Genomic DNA, 19,601 nt, shown 5'->3' with positions numbered 1-19,601 from the left:
TATTTTGGATTTGATCACATCGGTGCATATCAATAAGAATAACTATTTAAAGAATAGTGATATTCATGCTCATGACACAAGATATAAATCAAACTTCTCTATACCTTACCAGCGAATAGAAGTATGTAAGAAATCACATTTAGTAATGGGAATTAAACTTTATAATAGGCTTCCCCAATGTTTTAAAGATATTACCTTAGTGCATAAATTTAAAAAAGAAATAAAGAACTATCTTGTTGACATGTGTCCCTATTCTGTTGAGGAATATTTTGAGAAAACTCATTGAACTATGTCCAGATTGCAACATTCACTTTGCTTGATTTTAAATATTGACTCGCCTGTGTGTTTCTAGTGATTATTAGTGTTTTTTATATGTTTATTTATTGCGTTACTGCGTATTTGTTCATTAAAATGATTGCTTAGTTCTTGTATTTTGAGGTAAATTCTGATTTCAGTTATTTATTCAAATTTTTAATTTGTTCTTATTCTGACTTGTCTTATGTCATTTGATATTATGAGACCAATAAAAAAAAATTGAAACTATTTCAAAATTTGCATTGAAAATTGTGGAAAAACTGTAATCTTAATAACAGTTTATTCAATATTTCAGTGAGGTTCTGCATCCAAATAAATTATTTTCCAATTTGCGAGTCCTTGCATTCAGTGATAATACTCAACGAACATTGAAATACTTTTTATTGCACATAATCATTCAAATTGATATTTGTGAACAGAGAAGTTAATGAAATAATTTAATCATTTTAGATATATGATATATTGTATCACTTAACTATTGAACAAGGAAACATTTAATTCGAGGATTGACAATAAAATAATAGTTTCAGTGATTATACTGACAAAAATCCAGGAAATCGAAGGCTTGATTTAAAATTGGAATCTTCAATTCTTTGGCGGAACTCCAACCATATTATAAGGAAGAGATTCTTAATACTATGCTAAACATTATTTAATTATTTTCTTGAAATCGATTGCTGATACGACAAAACTACAACAAATCAACAAATTTCTTTTCAAATTTTTCTAAACTACCAGTCGTTCAAACAGAAAGCGTTTGCGGAGTCATGTTATAAGACTTTCTTTCTTGAAATAATCCGTGAAATCTGTATTTTCATTTTCACCTTCAATTAAGGAACACTGTAGATATAGTCAATTTAAAACTGATGTATTCACAAATAAATTGTAATTTGAATGAAACACAATAAATTGTACAGTGCATCCCATTTTGGGTGAGACTGCCAGGTTTCTCGCTTGTTATTTAAGATAGAGCCTTGCGGTTTTCACGTTCCTGTCCTACTTTTTCGTGAAACTCAAGTTGGTCTAATCAGATTTTGAATAACTGTTTCCGTTCAAGAGATACAGGGTGATTTTGAAAATTGATACTTTTCGGACCCCTCCTTTATTTCCGAAGTTATTAAAAATAATGCTGAGCTGAAAACTAAGTCTGAATCAGAATTCTGCGTAGAATCCAGTGGCGTACTCAATATTTTTTTTCGGGGTATGGTTTTGAAGATTCAACACACACCTATATTTTTTTTAATGGAACACCATGTATATCATTACTTCGTTGAATTCGTTATTTTTTTCCCTTCAAAATGATGTATGATACTATGTAGGTAGGATGTTCATAAATGTTAAAAAAAACTCTAAAACATCAAATAATGATGTCTCACCCAAAATGGGATGCACTGTACAAACCAGGCCAGACCATTTTTCGATGCGAATTACTCAGTTCAATTCTTTCATAACTACGTATTGAAATTTTGTGACGAGAATGATACAAAAAACCGAAAACAACGGGTAAGTGTATACCGATGACGAATGCAAAAATCACAGATGGCGATGCCGAGAAAAGGAATAGCGGATAAAGGAAAATCATAACCTCGGATAAAGATGAGTGTGTAGTGCAATAAAAGTACTCATCTTGAAAGCGATAATAAATTCATAAACCGTAAAGGGGTCCGATTTTTAATTGACGTGTCGATTTCAAGGGAAAGTAAAATGATTATTATTGGTTCATTTTATGGATGTATTGTCGTTCTTCGTCTTTGCGAGATTTCTGAAATTTTATATTTAGAAAATCATGGGGGAAGGGTAATTACCCCCATTTCTACGTGCTTGAGCCTTTTGAAACCTGATTTCTGAAATTTCATATTTTGAAAATCATGGGGGGTAATTACCCCCACTCCCCCCCCATTTCTACGCCCTTGAGCTTTTTGAAACCTGGATCGAAGTGAAAAATTAATTCATTACCGCATGAATTTTTTATTTATTTCCAAAAATTAATTTGCAAAGCACTTAATCTCTGTATGGGTGTAAAAATTCACAAAAAATCTATACTCAGAATTTTGAAATTTATTTAAGGAAAACTGGTTTGTGCCACATATGGAACTTCATGCAACAAGAAAAAAATAGAGCATATCGAACGAATTTATTTAGTATGAAAACGTATTTGTTAAGATACATAGAAACTATCTCAGTTGAAACCATAGAGTAATAAACATAAATAGAGAGAATATACGCAATTTTTACATGTCCCCAACATGGTTAGATTACGTTGTAGAATTGTGATACATTTTACAAATCCACAATTTTACTATATCATTATGAATGTATATTATATTGAATGAAATATATTCATTCAAGTTATTCTCAATTAAATATGCAAATTTGAATATTTGGTATATATCATTATTTCAAATTTATCTTTGTCTTAATATTGCTTGGTTGGTCGGGAGATTCTTAAAAACTTGGATACAAGATGATCGTGAGATCACCGATAGTGAATTAGTTCCCTTTCAACATTAACTTCCTACTAACAACATTTAATTCTGGCAGAAGGGCTTCCTCGTATGCGGTTAAAACTTTTAGCTTCCTCGATAGCTCATCGGTTAGCAGTGGCGGATCATTACGTTCGGCAGATCCTTTCCTTTTGGAATGAGCGTACCTACTTGGCCATATACAGTAATGTATGGATAATCCGAAGTACCTACCCAATAATCCGAACGCACATACGCTCTATTAGTGTGACGTCACACACCGCCATTTTAGTTCTCCTGTCAGTGTTCGGAATCCAAACAAATAAATTGTTGTCATTCAAATAAGTACGGTGTCGTTGAAGGAATTGGCTTATTTTTATAAGTAAGAGTATTTCAGGAACGATTTCAGTATTAATTGATAGACAGAAGGAACGAGATACCAGTAGATAAGTTTGAATCCTGTATCATTCCCCAGATTTTGTGAAAAGCCGTGTTTATTAGTTGAACTTCAAGTTCGAACTTACTGGCATTAATCTCGTACCTTCTGTCTATCAATTAATAGTAAAATCGTTCCTTAAATAATCTTATTTATTAAAATAAGCCAATTTCTTCAACGACAACCTACTAATTTGAATGACAATTTAAACTGGTTAGGAGAACTGAAATGGCGGTGTGTGACGACATCACTAATAGAGCGTATTGGTAAAATTATATGTATAATCCGAACAGCCTGAACTATGTAATCCGAACGGAATAATGAAATTCAGAAACTTTGATTCCTTTGGGAGTATCAGGAGAAGGACTAGATCCAGGTTTTGATTCAGTGGGATCCAATAAATGAAACAGAAAATCAAAAAAAGACACGAAGTGATGACGAAAAAAGATTGAGACACAGAGTTTTAGAAAGGTGATGAGATAATTGCTGATGTTCAAAAATGAAAGCTCTGACAACGAAGATGAACCTGTTCAGAAAGTGTCCACTAAAGTCAGGCGAACATATCATTCAATTACTGTCTGTAATGAACAGAAATACATATTTTTATATAAAGTAGGTACATCATTTTTCAATGAAAATGAGTTTGCACGCTCTAGAAATGATTCTATAATCCGAACGATGTTCGGATTAATGTTTATATTCGAAGTGATAGGCGATGTTTTTTAATTATAAATCCTACAGAGAAATCTGTATTCATAATAGTGTTGATATATTCTTTTTTCGAATATTGTTTGGGATATCGACATATATACCGAACGGCCCAAAGAAAAAAGTAAATACGTCCATGTCGTCTATCAGCTCGTGCAAGCGCGCCCATCTGAACGGTTACATTAGAAACTAGCGATGGGCAACTCGAGCTGTTCAACTCGATTAACTCGATTTGCAATCTCAACGAGTCAGCCGACCTTTGCGATTATTCGAGTCAACTCGGAACTCTGAAGAAACCATACGATTCGGTAAATCCTGAATCCCCGTTCGTTCCCGTTGCAACTCGAGCTGTGGCTGGCCCGAGTTGGGTTCGATCTTACGAGTTACAACTATACGTATACGACGTAAACTGAATCAAGCCATGGTGTTGTTGGGACGCTGCGTCAAACCACAGACAAACCAGACAATTCACTCTGCCGTTTTTAGGCACGGCGTTTCGTTGACCTTGAATTTCACTATGAACTACTGTAGTAAAAAATGACAAAGATAACCGAACTTCCCACTCTTTCTAAAAGGTTCAAAACGCATGTGATTTGTCAGATTAACCCATTCAAATTTTTGAATTCACCCGATTGCTTATATTCAACTCCTATTCTCTTTGAATATTGAATGCCAAGCTAACTTTATCACACCTCAAGAATTAAAAATTACACCACACTTCTAACAATACACTAAAATAACTGAGTATGAAAGTATGTATCAAAAATGAAATTCCTTGGAATACTAGCATGATTCTAAAAAAAAAACCTCTATTGGTTGCTTCTTAGAATCTCATTAATGTTCTAAGGGTTGCTTGGTATCTCTGAGATTCAAAAAATCTTTTTCGTCTTACTGACGAATGATTCCTCTGTTTACGGCAGACTATGATTGCAAGGAGAGCTCGAGCAGCGATCCTACATTGAGAGAAATATTTGAATGTAGAATTATTTGCGATTAATATTTTAAATCAAGCAAGAACAAAATGAAATTTATTTTCTTAGAACCGTCATTTTCAATAACATAACCTAAGCGAACGCAAAATCCACGATTCAAATTGAACTATCGCTGCGATTAGTCGAAAGAATCAATCTAGCTCTCTGATTGGTCACCCCGATTCACCCCGAACTCATTCATAAATACGAGTAGAGCGAATTCGAGGTCAACGAAACGCCGGTGACGATTTCCTTTGTAAATGCATAGAGTGAAACATCTGTAGTAATCTGTGGTCAAACCTTCCTTTACCGAACTGAACTCGGTTCAACCGAGTTTCAACGTTCCAACTCGTCGACCGAGTTTAAATCGGATGAACCGAGTTCAACTCGGTCGACGGCGCACATAGGTCAATTTTAACGATCTACGCGGCCAAAAATATTTTCTCGTAAGTAATATCATAAGGGCATCTAATTTTTCCGAAAAGAATTGAAAAAACACGTTGCTAAGTAATATTTTGACAAGAAGCATGAGTGCTGGTGGCAACAAAAATCCGAGTCGAAGACGAGGATTTTTGCACCTGCACGAATGCTTTTTGTCAAAAAATATTACTTTGCAATGTGTTTTTTCGATTTTTTTCACAGGAAAAATTAGATGCCCGAATGGTATTTGACAAGACTATTTCCTGAGTAACAGATTATTCTGCATGCATTACCTATGTATAGGTATTAATTTGAAAACTGAAAAACAGATACTCAATTTTATTTCATCCAAAATACTACAAATTTAATTATTTATGGTACAATTAAAATATAAATTGCAATTTTGGTACACGGTAGGGGTATTGTTTGAATTTTTTGTTGATTCATTGAAGATGTGGGGTGTAGGTACATCATTAATGTAATCTGTTGAGTGAGAAGCGGGAGGAGTGACTGCAGGATCTTCTGTTTTCTGCTTTTTAGCTGGAGGTTCTGAGGCGTCACTTCTAAGGGTGTTTATGATGTTGGAGTAGTGCTCATTATCCATTTGCAGATAAGGTTTAATTGAGTTGGCTGAACTGTGGCCAGTAATTTTAATTAATTGTTGTTCACCTACCCCTGCTTTAGCTAAGTTACTGACTGCTGTCGACCGCATAGAGTGGTTTGTTATTTTTATTCCTTTTGTATTCAATCCTGCCTTCTCTGCCGCTTCTTTAGTCCATTTCGAAAGTTCATTTTTTCCCACTGGAGTGTTTTTGTACCATCCACTTGAAAGTTCTTTGTTCCATGATGGGTTATTGGTTAAGAATAATCTATCAGTTGTTATTCTAGATGAACGTTTAACCATCCGAATTTTAAATAGGCGGACTGGACAAAAGGTTGGGTTCTTCGTGTTAGGGACCAGCCGTTTACTTTCGGCCATTTTTTTTCTCCACCCTGTGCCGTTTTATTGAAGAGAGGATTATATTCTACTCTTCCTAAAAAGTTGGATTTTTGAAAATCAGTTATTTGAAAAAATGTGTATTCTACCTGTTTTTATCCCAGAATTATCCACTTCCTCTTTAAAATAATAAACTTTGCAGTTTACTGCTTCTCCACCTCTCCAGGCAAGTTCCACTGAAGCGATATGGTTAAATTTCCGTTGGAGTCCTGCTGGAGTGTTTTCATCCCATAATGAAACCATTGCATAATACTCATCCAATTTCAATGAAGCAGAGCTGCACTTCCTTTTATTTGCACACGTCTGCAAATTCCTTCTTTTCGCATTACGAGCTTCCCTACTAGACTTAAAGATAATGTCTTTAACAGGTTGACTGCCGCATAAAAATAATAAAAAATGCATTTGGTGCCAAGTCGAAAAATGTACTTCTGACAGAAACCTGAATGAGATGCAATGATCTATTTTATCCAATTCCAAAAAACAACTCCATATTTCGAAAAAATGATAGGGCGGTCGTATACGCCCGCTGGAGCATGGGCGGCATGTTTATACCTTCCACGCCATGGCGGCCGTCGTGCGGGCGACTATTCGTGTTAGATCTTGTAAGAATATGTTAGTGTCGCAGTTTACAGGGCATTAGTTTATTTGTTTCTATTGACCGCGTAAGTCGTAAAGGGTGCAGTGAGCGTGAAAATGAGTTCTCGTGCTAGGAAAATAGTTGATTTAGCACTAAAAAAGCTGAAGGATGAAACATCAGGTAAATATTTCATACATGAAAATATGTTTGGAATTTGATATTACGTATTACTGTGGTTTTGATTAGATTATTTTTTTTACAGAGGATGAAAATAGTTCCTTCGATTCGGATTTGGATCCGATGTTTTTGCCATCTAGTGAGGAAGATTTTAGTATAAGTTCTGATGCATCGATTGAAGAGAATAAAATTGATTTTGCCAAGAAGAAGGTATTCAAGAAAAAAAAATCAGAAGTAAGAAAAGAGCCTTCTGAATTCCAGCCGTGTTGTTCAAAATCACTTCAAGCTGTTGATTTTGAAGAAAATGCAGAACTTCTCGAAGAGAGGACTCAAGAACCCGAAAACTTTGTGCCTGGAGAAGATTCCAGGAACAGATTAGAAGATATGCAATCGGATAACGAAGCAGAAATTGTTCACCCAATTGAACATTTATGGAAGGCGCCAGTAGGAGCACACAAAATTTTTGAATATTCTTCTGAAAGTGGTTTGAATGCTGGTTATGCTGCAGTTCTCATCAACGAATTATCTCCATATAAATGTTTTCGTTGTTTCGTTGATGAAGAAATCGTCAATGAAATGGTTCATCAGACTAATTTATACGCGACTCAAGTATTATGTGATAAAGAAAACGTTAGCAACTATTCTAGGCTGCACAAATGGTTTCCAACTGATCAAAATGAAATGCTAAAATTTATTGGAATTGTAGCATATATGGGTATGGTTCGGATGCCATCCTTGGAGAAATATTGGAGCACAGATTGTCTCTACAAAATGGCCTGTATTTCGAAGATAATGTCGAGAAACAGATTCCAATTACTTCTCAGGATGTGGCATTTCTCTGATAATGAAACTTGTACAGTGGGGGATAGATTACATAAAATAAAACCTCTACTAGACAGATTGGTGAAAAATTTTCAAAGTGTGTACACTCCTGGTAGAATATTCTGTATCGATGATTCAGTTATTCCCTTCCAAGGTCGTCTCCTAATGAAGCAGTATATACCAAATAAAACGCATAAATATGGGGTAAATTGTTCAAACTATGCTGTGAGAATGGATACACATGGAATATTCGAATTTATGCTGGCAAGGAAAAAGAAGGTAATGCATCTGTACCAACCAATGTCGTGCTGAATTTGTCCGAAAATCTACTCGACACAGGCAGAACTATAGTGGCTGATAACTACTATACTAGCCTTGAGCTGGCTAATGTACTGCTAGACCGCAAAACTCACTATATTGGTACATTGAGGGCTAATCGTCGCGGCAACCCGAAAGAAGTGATTCGAAAAAAACTGAAAAAAGGTGAGGTTTTTGGTTTGGAAAATGAAAAAGGTATATGTGTTTTGAAGTGGAAAGATAAAAGAGACGTTCTTGTCCTATCCACAAAACATACAACTGAAACCGTCGATATTCAGGGTCGTAATGGTACAAGGACAAAACCACGAGCCATTGTGGAATACAATGAAGCAAAATCTTCAATTGACCAATCATTATCAAATGGCAAGTTATCACTCACCACTGAGAAAATCTCTGAAGTGGTACAGAAAACTTGGGATTGAGTTCCTTCTGGGAACAGCTCTTGTGAATTCTCATATAGTATTCAACCAATTGTCTGACAAAAAAATTACAGAGTTCAGGGAGAACCTCATAAGGTCCCTATTATTTCCAGAGGAGGGAGACAAACCTGACAAACCTGCCAAAGATCTAGAGAAAATACATACCTTACTGAAAAAGCAAGGTCCATATGATAAAATGAGGAAATATTGTAAAGGCTGTTACTCTAAAAAACTGCGAGGTGAAATCACAAAAAATCGAGTGAAAAAAGTAATCACCTACTGTGAATCCTGTGAAAATCAACCACATTACTGTATCGAGTGTTTTCATGATGTTCACACGAAATAAGAAATGTTTCTTTCAATACTATTTTATTTTATTTTTGTTGAATTTTTTCCAACAATAAAAATTATGTTTTCAATTGCAAGCCCTTTTTTTTATTGAATGAGATATTCAAAAATTCGTAGTAGTATTATGAGCTCATATGCCACAGCGGTCGAAATATATAATTATATCGATCCTAAAAGAGACCGCTGGCGAACGGAGATCATGAAAAGAATGATGCACCATAGCGGGCGTATACGACCGCCAGGCATCTCAGGAAAAAACGTGAGCGGTCGTATACACCCGCTGTGGCAGTCAACCTGTTAAATGGGTCAAAAATTATTTTCCACTTCACAAAATACATTTCTTGCATTTTTTTTGCAACGGTGTTCCACATTGTCTTCACAACTAGTTCTTTGTAATTTTCACCGTTTTCCTTCTTCATATTCCACACCCAATCTTTCAGAATTAGGTTTAGTTGTTCTAAAGTTGTGTTTTCCATAAGCTCATAGTTCTTTGCTTAGCAGAATGTCATGAACTGTTTCCATATTGAAGTATGAGTTCTGAGGGTATTATACGGTATACTTTTCTCAATCGCCAGATCAATATTAGACAAAGAATCGCTTCCAAAGCGACTCATTTTCACGATATAAGCTGACTAACTAGCACTTGACAAAAAAATCAGAAAAAATTGTTGCACGTCGTTTTCTGGTGTCCTTGGAGATTATAATTACGTTTGTTTTCAAAGGTATTGTAATTTTTGGTGACAACAACTGTCAAGTTTTGCCGCGGGTAAACGCGAATAAACTGCTGACAGGTCCTGCCAAACAGTTTTTCCACCTAGAAACCATTTGTAATTCAAAATTCGCGTTTCTGATTGGTGCAAATTACGACGAGGGAAATAGTCACTTTTATCATTTATATTCGGTATCCTTTCTATGCAGTATTATATTTCTGATTAAAGATTTTTTAATCAGTTCATCTCGTAAAATGTAAATAAAAAAACATTGGAATAGAAAAAAAAGTCGTCTTGGGATTCCGTAAATGAAAAGCCGTGATATTCAAAACAAATGTTGGATTTATTTCATTTTCACGTTGAGTGAAACAATTTCTCCGCAAAATAACATAAAAAATACATATCTTTGTGCAGTAATAATATTTTTATTCAATTAAAGAGTCATCTTCCTCGCAATCTGAATCGGGTTCGAGTTGGAATCTGCCGGCAATAGCATTTCTATTGTTTCAGGACAAAAACTTTTTGATATTGATGTTTTTTTGGGCCTAATACTGTTTATCAATGGATCCGAAGTTAAAAGTAATCTGTGATATACATCAAGGTTGTATAGTTCTCTAGAAAACTTTCTAGCGAAATTCTCACGATATACGCGGAAATGTTTATTACGCGCTTCTGCAGCCTCCTTCGACAATTGACCTATTGGTAGTAAAGCTTTTTCAATGATAGTTTCCCCATGTATTAAAATCGTGGTTTAATTGTTTTTAAATTGTCATCACTAGTGCCATAGTTCGATAGTAAGTGATTTTCCAGATAATCGAGTTTTGCTTCAAAATTTGGTAAATTTTGGTCTTTCATTATTCCATAAAGGTAAATCCGGGTAACAGTTTTCACACCCGATGTTCCGGAAATTTTGGTGACATTTACTAAGGAAAGGATGGTACTTCATGATAACAAAAGAATAATCACGGGGTTTAAAGGAGGACTGCAACAAATTAACTTTTGAAGCTTAAAGTTACTTCAAAATTTGTTTAAGAAAACACTCTTTGTTATATACTACGTAAATATACTAATTTTGCATTGAGACTAAGTAAATTATATTAGAAATGAAGAATATTAACAGGGTTATCGAAATCCATCACTTTCACTCCAAAAACTGACACCGGTAATGAAATATTTATGTTCAAATTTGTTGTTGTTTCAAACTCTGTGATCTCGAAGAAGAGCGCACTGGTTGATTGGTCAAGTTCCAACCATCTGTGCACGCTCAGGATGTACCTGGGGTGGTTATAATGATTAATTTAGGATTACCTGGAATGTTTTCTAATCGACGATAATTTGTTTTAAATGATTATCGTTAGTTTTTAAAATCCAATTTTGGCCGCGTAGATGGTTAAAATTGACCTATGTGCGGCTGCAGTCGAAGTCGACGCGATAATACTTCACTCGGTGCGGTGAACGCAGCGAGTTATTCGAGTTGGGCCCGGATGCGGCCGACTCGAGTCAACTCGACTTTGAAACCGAGTTGGCCATCGATTCAACTCGAGTAGATCGAGTTAAGAATAATACGACTCGTCCCATCACTATTAGAAACCTATGATCTCAAAGCGCGAGCCAACGCGCGCTTACAACGGTCGAGCGCTGGCACAGCGTCCAACGCGCGCTCCATAAAAACGCGCGTTTACATGTGTACGCTTCGAAGAAAATTCATGTATGTACTAGTAAACGCGCGTTGTCAAAACGCGCTTGTCATGTGAACTTGCTCACTGCTATAATTCCTTCGATCTGCAACTTCAATATAGACAGATCAACTTTATTCGGGTGGCTTCTCGACGATAATCATGAAATTAGAATTTGATTGCCATCTGGTAGTAGTTCAGTAGTTGAACGTCATGATAAAATGAAATATTATCATGGTACCTATACAGATAGCGGGAATTCGAAAATTTCTGAAGAGCGCCACCTTACAGAACTCTTGTAAGCAGAACACCAAAGCAACAGGTGGACTATCTCAAAAAGTCTGAAACAAAATCGATTTAGTACACACACCAGGGATTCTATGCATCTTCTAACTTCACGTCAGTGCTCCTAATTTTTGTACTTACTGTCAGCCTTATTGTCAAAGTTAATGAATAGAATATCGAGATGGGTATCGATTATTACGGGATTCTACAAATACCTCGTACAAGCACAAGTCTGGATATAAAAAAAGCGTAAATGATACTGAAACATTTTATTGAAGTGTTTAAATGATCAATTTTCAGGTATAGGGGATTAGCCCTAGAGTTTCACCCTGAACGTCTTAAACAACCAAACGCCAAAGAGGTTTTCAGTTTGATTTGTGAAGCGTATGACGTCTTGGGTGACCCATATCGACGTGCTATATTTGATCAGTATGGCGAAGAAGGGTTGAAGTCAGGGGTTCCCACAAAAGATGAATTTATCCACCCTTATCATTATCATGGTGATCCCCTTCTGACGTATCGGTACGTTTTTGGTCATCTTTGATAACATTCAGATTTTCTCGCCAGGAAAGTGCAAGATATTCATCATCATCATCATCATAAAGCTCATCCCGTCCACTGCTGAACGATAGCCTCCCTTAACTCTAGCCATCTTTTTCGGTCTTGTGCCGTCTGAATCCAGTTTCCAGCTACTTCAATTAAAATAGATGTGTGAATAGTGCTTTGTACGCTGAAGGCTGAAGCATATTGTTCAGAGATCCACAGGGGCCCCTGATCGAATCAACGTTTCTTCACAATGAAAATTTGTCCTACAATTGAAAATGAAAAATAATGAAATAAGGAAGAATAACCTGTAAATTGCCACAATCACACGAATCGCAACCAGACCCATTGCAAAAATTCTGCTGTCAGTAAAAAAATTACATCAAATCAAAAAGGTTCCGCTTATGCATGTTGCCTCCAATGATTTTTATCTATCTGCAATAAATTTCCGCAACAGTGGCAATATAGTCATCCAATAAAGTGGCATCCCTTTGAAATGCGAAGTGCAATACACTTTTTTGGCATTTCCTAGTTCTGAATATTAATCATATTTATTTTAACTGAACAGTGTTAGTGTAAATGACCAATTTCTTTTCAACTTTGAACTTATAATTCGAGTTATATTATTTTTTCCTGCTTCCGCTTCTGCATGTTGCCTACAATTATTTTTATCTGTCTGTAATGAATTTCCGCAACAGTGGCAATAAAGTCATCCAATAAAGTGGCATCCCTTTGAAATGCGAAGTGCAATACACTTTTTTGGCATTTCCTAGTTCTGAATATTAATCATATTTATTTTAACTGAACAGTGTTGGTGTAAATGACCAATTTCTTTTCAACTTTGAGCTTACAATTCGAGTTATATCATTTTTTTTTCTGCACTATAAAAGCTAAGCTTTATTGTTTCGGTTTCATATTTGTGAAATCTCATTCTTTCATATCGTTTTAAATTCCAGGCTTCTCCGATATTTCAAAAATAATTGTTCATTTTCCAATCATTGAATTATTTTCTAAGATGGGAGAAAATTTTATAGTCTTTCCACTATTCATTTTTAGTTTCTACAAGATATTCACTATTGTAAACCTAACACTAAGTGTTCGAATCCGAGGTTTGGAGGGTTTTCAGCGTTATATTTCAATATTCTGACTAATGTCCAGATCTCTAGGAGAAATTAATTTTTGACCGAATTTTAACGAACTTGATATGAATAATTAATTGAGAACCAAACAAATAACTTCAGTTAAAATATATCGATATTTGCGTTTGAATATAATAATATGGATTTTTTCGTTTATATGTATATTGATGATACCAATGATCCCAATTTTATCAATTTTCGGCCATCTCCGAATTAAGTATAGGTACTGGATTATGATGCTGCAATAAAAGAATTTGCAGACATAAAAATTATAGAAAAAAGTTTAATTGGTTAGTTTTTCGGCATTTCATATAATATTTCTTTTTTATTTTTCATGCTCATGTTCATTTGTTTTTTGTAGAAAGAAATATTGATTTTTATTTTGTACCTGATTTACTCTTGTGAAGTTGTTCACATTCGTGTTAATTTCGATTCATTTTTTATATTTGAATCAATTGAATTTATGTTTGTTGTATAAAAACTGAATTCTTATTGAAAATTGTTTCGAAAGAAATTTTAAAAGTAGAGCTGGGGGTGAAAGTTTTCAAGCGTAAGTCCCTGGAAATCGTCGACCCGCTACTGCGTGTGAAAGTAGTTTTCTTTATTTTCAGTATCAAATAAAGAAATTAAGTTAATTTTGATCTGCCTTGTAGTCTCAACAAATTCACTTATCATCAATTATTATCTAACTACCTATCGTCTTTTAAATAATTTCAGAGAGTTCTTCGGCACTGATTCGCCCTACGCTGACCTGCTGGACTATTTGAAAAATCCTCCGGCTATATACGAGACAACCGAGAACAAGGCGGTGAAAGAGAAGAAGCCTCCCATAAAACACCCATTGGTTCTGAGCCTGCACGAGATATTTTTCGGTGGCGTGAAGAAAATGAAAATTCATAGGTTGACCTTTGTTGATGAAAAGCGAACCAGAACGGAGGTGACTGAGAAAATACTATCGATTCCTATCAAGCCTGGCATGAGACCTGGTACAGAGATTGTGTTTTTCGAGGAGGGAGACCAGCATCCCGCTTATGAACCGGGTATGTCTCTATTTATGAGATATTATTATTATTCAGTAAATAGTTCCAAATGAAAAGTTAATGTACAGTGCATCCCATTTTGGATGAGACTGCCAGGTTTCTCGCTTGTTATTTTAGATAGAGCCTTGCGGTTTTCATGTTCCTGTCCTACTTTTTCGTGAAACTCAAGTTGGTCTAATCAGATTTTGCATAACTTTTTCCGTTCAAGAGATACAGGGCGATTTTGGAAATTGATACTTTTCGGACCCCTCCTTTATCTCCGAAGTTATTAGAAATAATGCTGAGGTGAAAACTACGTATGAATCAGAATTCTGCGTAGAATCCAGTGGCGTACTCAATTTTTTTTTTCGGGGTATGGTTTTGAAGATTCAACACAAACCTATATTTTTTCTAATGGAACACCCTGTATATCATTACTTCGTTGAATTCGTAATTTTTTTCCCTTCAAAATGATGTATGAAACTATGTAGGTCAGATGTTCAGAAATGTTGAAAAAAACACTAAAACATCAAATAATGATGATTTTTCGTTAATGGGCGATGTATTTCCCATATAAATGAAGAATCAATAATAATAACAATAATCAATAGTGATGACAGCTAGATCAGATTAGTTTTTTCCCTCCAATGCCTACTTGATAAAACAATGCTCCCAAATGCATAGTAGCCATAATAACAACAAGGATATTTGTGTCATCAATGACCTTCTACTTTTAAAAAACGAAAGTAATAATCCTCTTATTGAAACATCGAAAATTCATGGCCCATTTACAAAAAAATCATCATTATTTGATGTTTTTTCAACATTTCTGAACAACCTACCTACATAGTATCATACATCATTTTGAAGGGAAAAAAATAACGAATTCAACGAAGTAATGGTATATAGGGTGTTCCATTAAAAAAAATATAGGTTTGTGTTGAATCTTCACAACCATACCCCGAAAAAAAAATTGAGTACGCCACTGGATTCTACGCAGAATTCTGATTCAGACGTAGTTTTCACCTCAGCATTATTTCTAATAATTTCGGAGATAAAGGAGGGGTCCGAAAAGTATCAATTTCCAAAATCGCCCTGTATCTCTTGAACGGAAACAGTTACGCAAAATCTGATTAGATCAACTTGAGTTTCACGAAAAAGTAGGACAGGAACGTGAAAACCGCAAGGCTCTATCTTAAATAACAAGCTAGAAACCTGGCTGTCTCACCCAAAATGGGATGCACTGTACAGTGCGCGTCAAAATTATGGAACAAATTCATTTTCTCAGAAGAAAAATATTTGGCAACAAAATCCTGAAACAGGTCAATTTTTGTTTCACTTTCACCAAATTTTTATGCATTTTGGAAGGATTTTTGTTGCACCCTGTGCCATCCCCATCAACCCTCTAAATTTTTTGAGTAGGTAAAGTGGGTCATAAAAGTCATAAAGTGGGTCAACTTTTTAGAAACGCAGCGAACAAGATAAAACTTGCCATGTTGATTGCCAACGTCCGGAACGGATAGGGCACGCCAAGAAGAAGAAAGTGGGTCATGTGGTACTTTTTTGGTAAGGTCTTAGTATCTCCTTTACAGGCGTGCAGAAATTTTCAAGAAAAATTTTTCTTGAAAATTATAGGTATTTGAGAGCATTCGACGAGCCTCAGCCGCATATTTCTTCATATTGAAGCAGAAAATCAAAACATCCCGCAAATGACAAGAATTCGGCTCGTAAGCTGACATGTTTAATCAAGAATAACTTCATGATGCAGACACAAATCGACTAATATTTTGATGACGTTATATTTAAAAATACCTAAGTTTATTGCATGACATCTACGATCTAGTTATTTCGACTACCACTTACCGCTACAGCCAACCATTGCAAAACGGCGGAAATAAAGTTGTACACCTAATATATTTTCTCATTTCAAGAAATTAGTCCAGTAAAATTAGTAAAAAGCAGGTACTAATCTATACCCAGCTATAAACTTTTATAAACTTGTATTTAAACCTCCTAAAAGTTGTCTTTAAACCGTACATAAATGGTAGTGTGTCCGCGACTGTTAAAATCTAAGGTCAAAGTTCACAAAATCGGTTTTTGGCCTTCTTTTGCAAATATCTCGTTTTTAGGTTTTTTTTGTTATTTGTTATACAGGGTGTCCCATAAGTGGCACGTCACAGTGACACCGGAGGTAGGTCAGCTAAAGAGGGACCTAACCAGCCTAACATGACCCCAGTAAAAGTTGCATGGTTTTCGAGTTATTACCAAATTACGTTTTTTAGTGAATTTTCACCTTTTTTAACATTGTCAGGGTCAGAATTCTGCTGGAAAGCTCTCGAAGCTTATTTTTTTGTTGTAATGGAATCTTAAATAGTTATTTAAGATGACATGAGTATGATTCTGTCAAAAAGTTATGTGGATTTCCGTAAATTAATGGATAAATCTTGATTTCAATTGCTAGCAAAACGAGAACTTCGACTTTGGACACCTGCTGTGAAAAAAAAATCCTTGAAACAAAACGAGCAAGTACCATCAAAAAATTGGGCATTTTAGACAGATTTAGAAATGGTACCATACACGAATCTTATGCCCATAAAACTAGGTATTTTCATCATTTTACCGATGCCCTATTTAACTAAGTTGAAACTAGGAACCCCGCTATCAGGTAATTTTGCCGCTTGCTATGACATTACATTTGATACCGGGCTTTGTTATTATTTGTTAAAGTCACAATAGGGAAAAAGATGGATTAGGGGAAGCGAAAAAGGAATATTATTGAAAAAAAAGGTAAATTAATTAAAAACAGACTTAACTTTCGATTATTTATTTAATTCTTAAATCTAACTTACAGTAAATGTTCAAACTGTTTCCCTCGGACTCTAATGCATAAATGACACCGTTTTATAAAATTACGATTCAATTTTCTTAAACTAATTTCCGATATGGTCCGGGCTGCGTCGAATACGCGTTCACGCAATTCTTCCTCGCTTCTTATTGGTTTTGCATACACTTAGTTTAAGAAAATTGAATCGTAATTTTATAAAATGGTGTCATTTATGCATTAGAGTCCGAGGGAAACAGTTTGAACATTTACTGTAAGTTAGATTTACGAATTAAATGAATAATCGAAAGTTAAGTCTGTTTTTAATTAATTTACCTTTTTTTTCAATAATATTCCTTTTTCCCTATTGTGACTTTAACAAATAATAACAAAGCCCGGTATCAAATGTATTGTCATAGCAAGCGGCAAAATTACCTGATAGCGGGGTTTCTAGTTTCAACTTAGTTAAATAGGGCATCGGTAAAATGATGAAAATACCTAGTTTTATGGGCATAAGATTCGTGTATTGTACCATTTCTAATCCTGTCTAAAATGCCCAATTTTTTGATGTTACTTGCTCGTTTTGTTTCAAGGATTTTTTTTTCACAGCAGGTGTCCAAAGCCGAAGTTCTCGTTTTGCTAGCAATTGAAATCAAGATTTATCCATTAATTTACGGAAATCCACATAACTTTTTGACAGAATCATACTCATGTCATCTTAAATAACTATTTAAGATTCCATTACAACAAAAAAAAATAAGCTTCGAGAGCTTTCCAGCAGAATTCTGACCCTGACAATGTTAAAAAAGGTGAAAATTCACTAAAAAACGTAATTTGGTAATAACTCGAAAACCATGCAACTTTTACTGGGGTCATGTTAGGCTGGTTAGGTCCCTCTTTAGCTGACCTACCTCCGGTGTCACTGTGACGTGCCACTTATGGGACACCCTGTATTGTATAAGATAAAATACACTGTAACTTTTATTTCGAAAGCTTTTCTTTTATGACGTATTGTCACGGCTATAGCTTCTGTAAAAGGAAACTTACACTACTTACGGTAAAGCGTGAGAAGAAAACTTCCACTTCTTCACTTCTTGAATCTAAATGACGCCACAAACCTGCCCCGCTTACCAATAGTGGCCCAAACACGCCTGAGCCCTAACTACCTACGTGAACAAAAACTGGTTATTCATAATAATAAATCAAAAAATGGTGTGAGAATAGTAATTTTTTTTTTCATTAGCCGATGTGATCTTCATAACAGAAGACAAGGAACATGAAACCTTCATTCGGGACGACAACGACTTGATAATGGTAGTCGAGATCACATTAGAGGAAGCTTTATTGGGGACAATTGTAACCGTCAATACCATTGATCATAGAACAATGAGAATACCGATAACGGATGTGATTGAGTAAGTATTTAGATTTTAGTTTCTTCATGAAGAAGTAAATATTGGACGCACTCTCCACCGGTTTTATCGACGTCTTGAAGTCTTTCTTTGATACTGGAGCAAACATATGATGATTAAATCCTTGTGACTACTACCTCTGGGATGAAGTCAAAGATAAGGTATTCAAAGAACGAAGCGAATTAAAAGTGATGATTGAAGCAGCCTTTGAAAGACTCGACACGGTGGAGATATCAAATGTATGCTCGAATATCAAAGAAAGAATTCAAGAAGTCGTGAAAATCGTTGAAGAGAGCGTCCAATATGAAAGAGGTTATTAATGTGAATAAGCAAAAAAAAATTGTGAATACATTGGAAAAAAATTGCTTAACGCTCGATAGACAGTTAAAAACTGTGAATAAGTAAGAATTATAGAAATAGGAGCTAGCAATTACGTTATAATCTCAAAAAAGGTTTTTTTTAAAGAAAAAGCACACTCTGGTCGAAAATTTGAATTATCCTATAGATTTTTTTATAAGATAGAGCTTATCTCCGAAAAAACTTAAGGATGTAAGGAATATTATGCAAAAAGTTTGAGCACTCTATAGCTCTCCTATCAAAAGTTATAAGCCTCGCAAATATAGGACTTCATTGTGAACCTCCCTGTATATATGATATTAATATTAATTCGTTTGAAATTTATTCCTTATTTGCAGCAACGATTACGAAAAAATAATCGAAGGGGAAGGAATGCCCATATTGGAGAAGTACCCAGAAAAAGGAAATTTGAGAATAAGATTTAAGATTTGCTTTCCGACTTACCTTCCGAAAGCAAGCAGAGAATTATTGTCGAAAGGTTTTCATTTAGCGAAATTGGGAGGAGGCTGTAGGCAACATGAAACCATCAACAAGTTGATATTAGCCGATAAAATTTTGAGAGTTGGACCCGACGAGAGGTTTCCTCCAATTTCACAAATATGAATGATTGACAATTACCTATTATAGATTATTATATAGAGAAATAAACTAATTTTATATTGCAACTTA

General features: G+C 35.1%; 2 protein-coding genes across 2 annotated transcripts; both read left to right on the top strand.

Moving 5' to 3' along the window:
• Positions 1-7,002: 7,002 nt before the first annotated feature.
• LOC123678625 (piggyBac transposable element-derived protein 4-like) lies at positions 7,003-8,625 on the top strand. The gene is made up of 3 exons (XM_045615756.1): positions 7,003-7,066; positions 7,149-8,089; positions 8,155-8,625. The coding sequence occupies exons 1-3, from the start codon at positions 7,003-7,005 to the stop codon at positions 8,623-8,625; spliced, it is 1,476 nt and encodes a 491-aa protein (XP_045471712.1).
• A 3,112-nt stretch (positions 8,626-11,737) lies between these two features.
• LOC123679340 (dnaJ homolog subfamily B member 13-like) lies at positions 11,738-19,601 on the top strand. The gene is made up of 5 exons (XM_045616898.1): positions 11,738-11,890; positions 11,942-12,163; positions 14,041-14,363; positions 18,407-18,578; positions 19,271-19,601. Exons 1-5 carry the CDS (start codon positions 11,823-11,825, stop codon positions 19,533-19,535), a joined length of 1,050 nt encoding a protein of 349 aa, XP_045472854.1. The 5' UTR covers positions 11,738-11,822; the 3' UTR covers positions 19,536-19,601.

The sequence above is a fragment of the Harmonia axyridis genome, chromosome 4, assembly GCF_914767665.1.
Source record: "Harmonia axyridis chromosome 4, icHarAxyr1.1, whole genome shotgun sequence".
Taxonomy (NCBI): domain Eukaryota; kingdom Metazoa; phylum Arthropoda; class Insecta; order Coleoptera; family Coccinellidae; genus Harmonia; species Harmonia axyridis.
This window is presented reverse-complemented; position numbering and strand designations above follow the sequence as displayed.

What these genes read in the sequence shown, in the direction of transcription:
- LOC123678625 (XM_045615756.1), top strand. Translation starts at nt 7,003, where the DNA reads ATGAGTTCTCGTGCTAGGAAAATAGTTGATTTAGCACTAAAAAAGCTG. An exon ending in GCTGAAGGATGAAACATCAG is followed by an intron (nt 7,067 to 7,148) that starts GTAAATATTTCA and finishes TTTTTTTTACAG; the next exon opens with AGGATGAAAATAGTTCCTTC. An exon ending in ATAAAACGCATAAATATGGG is followed by an intron (nt 8,090 to 8,154) that starts GTAAATTGTTCA and finishes TATGCTGGCAAG; the next exon opens with GAAAAAGAAGGTAATGCATC.
- LOC123679340 (XM_045616898.1), top strand. Translation starts at nt 11,823, where the DNA reads ATGGGTATCGATTATTACGGGATTCTACAAATACCTCGTACAAGCACA. An exon ending in GCATCCCGCTTATGAACCGG is followed by an intron (nt 14,364 to 18,406) that starts GTATGTCTCTAT and finishes TTTTTTCATTAG; the next exon opens with CCGATGTGATCTTCATAACA. An exon ending in CCGATAACGGATGTGATTGA is followed by an intron (nt 18,579 to 19,270) that starts GTAAGTATTTAG and finishes CCTTATTTGCAG; the next exon opens with CAACGATTACGAAAAAATAA.